Here is a 1,159-nt window from a genome sequence, read left to right as displayed (position 1 = left end):
AGGAAGGAAGGAAGGAAGGAAGGAAGGAAGGAAGGAAGGAAGGAAGGAAGGAAGGAAGGAAGGAGGAGGGTCCGTGTTAAATCAGGGAAGATTTGCTTGGCTATGTGCAAATGTGTATCACACATCCAGGAAGCTGGTCATGAAGCACCTTCATCCACGCCCAGGCTCTTGACACATGTGCTTTCCAATCACATCTCCAACCTCACGATTGTTCTTCTGTGTAGGAAATCCAAAGAGTCAGTTATCTATTTCCTAAGCTTTCTATTTTGGTTAGACCTTAAACAGCTGCTGAAGGGGAACCAGGTTGAAATTAAAATATTCCACCTCTCTGTTAAGGGACCCATGTAGACCTGTTTACTGAAGTGTCTCCACAATTCTGACAATATTACCATAGATCATTTTCTGATGTCCCAAACTTGACAGTCTGTAAGCCAAGCAATTGTATTATGTTTATGCTCAGATTTAAATATCTCCATATCAGAGGATAAATCAGTGCCTCTGGAGACATGGGATGTACCACCTGGAGCAATGGAAATTTCTGGTAAGCGGCTTTGAGGAATGTGACTAAGCAATCCACTGGGGACTGAGTGAAAGTGGGATAAATTGTCTTCTAACATGTGCTGGAATCCTAAACTGAAGTACCCCAGAAGGTGACCCTTATATTTGGAAATACACTCTTTATAGAAGTAATTGACTTAAAATGAGATCATTAGAGCATGCCAATCCTATATAACTTATGTCCTCATAAAATGGGGAAATTTAGATGCAGAGAGAGACACACATACAAGAACACCATACGAAGAAGACATTGGGGAGATGCCAGCTATTGACAGTGGCCTTCTGAAGCAAGGGAAGAGGTATGGAAAGCACTGAGAAGCATCGCAACCCTCAGAAAGAATCGACCTACTGACACATTGACCTTTGACCTCTTTCCTCCAGAAATGTGAGACAATAAATCTCTGCTATTCTAGCCACTGATGCAGTTTGCAGTAGTCTCTTAACTGTAGCTTTAGCAAACTAATTCATCATAAATGGGTATCACATTTGTTAGGGCTGACTAAACATCCACAGGACTGGCAATCAGGAAGGAAAACCCAAGAGATCACCTGAGTCCAGAGCTGAAGTTGTATCTCTTTCTCTCTTTGAGACAAAGTTTTTT

The 1,159-nt window shown here is 41.8% G+C and overlaps 1 protein-coding gene across 1 annotated transcript in view; it reads left to right on the top strand.

The window, feature by feature from the left end:
- Positions 1-873, top strand: part of Ovch2 (ovochymase 2) — a 21,342-nt gene extending 20,469 nt beyond the window's left edge. Inside the window, 2 exon segments of the mRNA XM_021202397.1 lie at positions 461-541; positions 764-873. Of these exon segments, the coding sequence (XP_021058056.1) occupies positions 461-541; positions 764-873 (191 nt within the window).
- Positions 874-1,159: the final 286 nt, after the last annotated feature.

This window comes from Mus pahari, chromosome 1 (genome assembly GCF_900095145.1).
Source record: "Mus pahari chromosome 1, PAHARI_EIJ_v1.1, whole genome shotgun sequence".
In the NCBI taxonomy this organism is placed as follows: Eukaryota; Metazoa; Chordata; class Mammalia; order Rodentia; family Muridae; genus Mus; species Mus pahari.
Note: the sequence above shows the minus strand (reverse complement) of the source record. Positions and strands in the feature narration are given on the sequence as shown.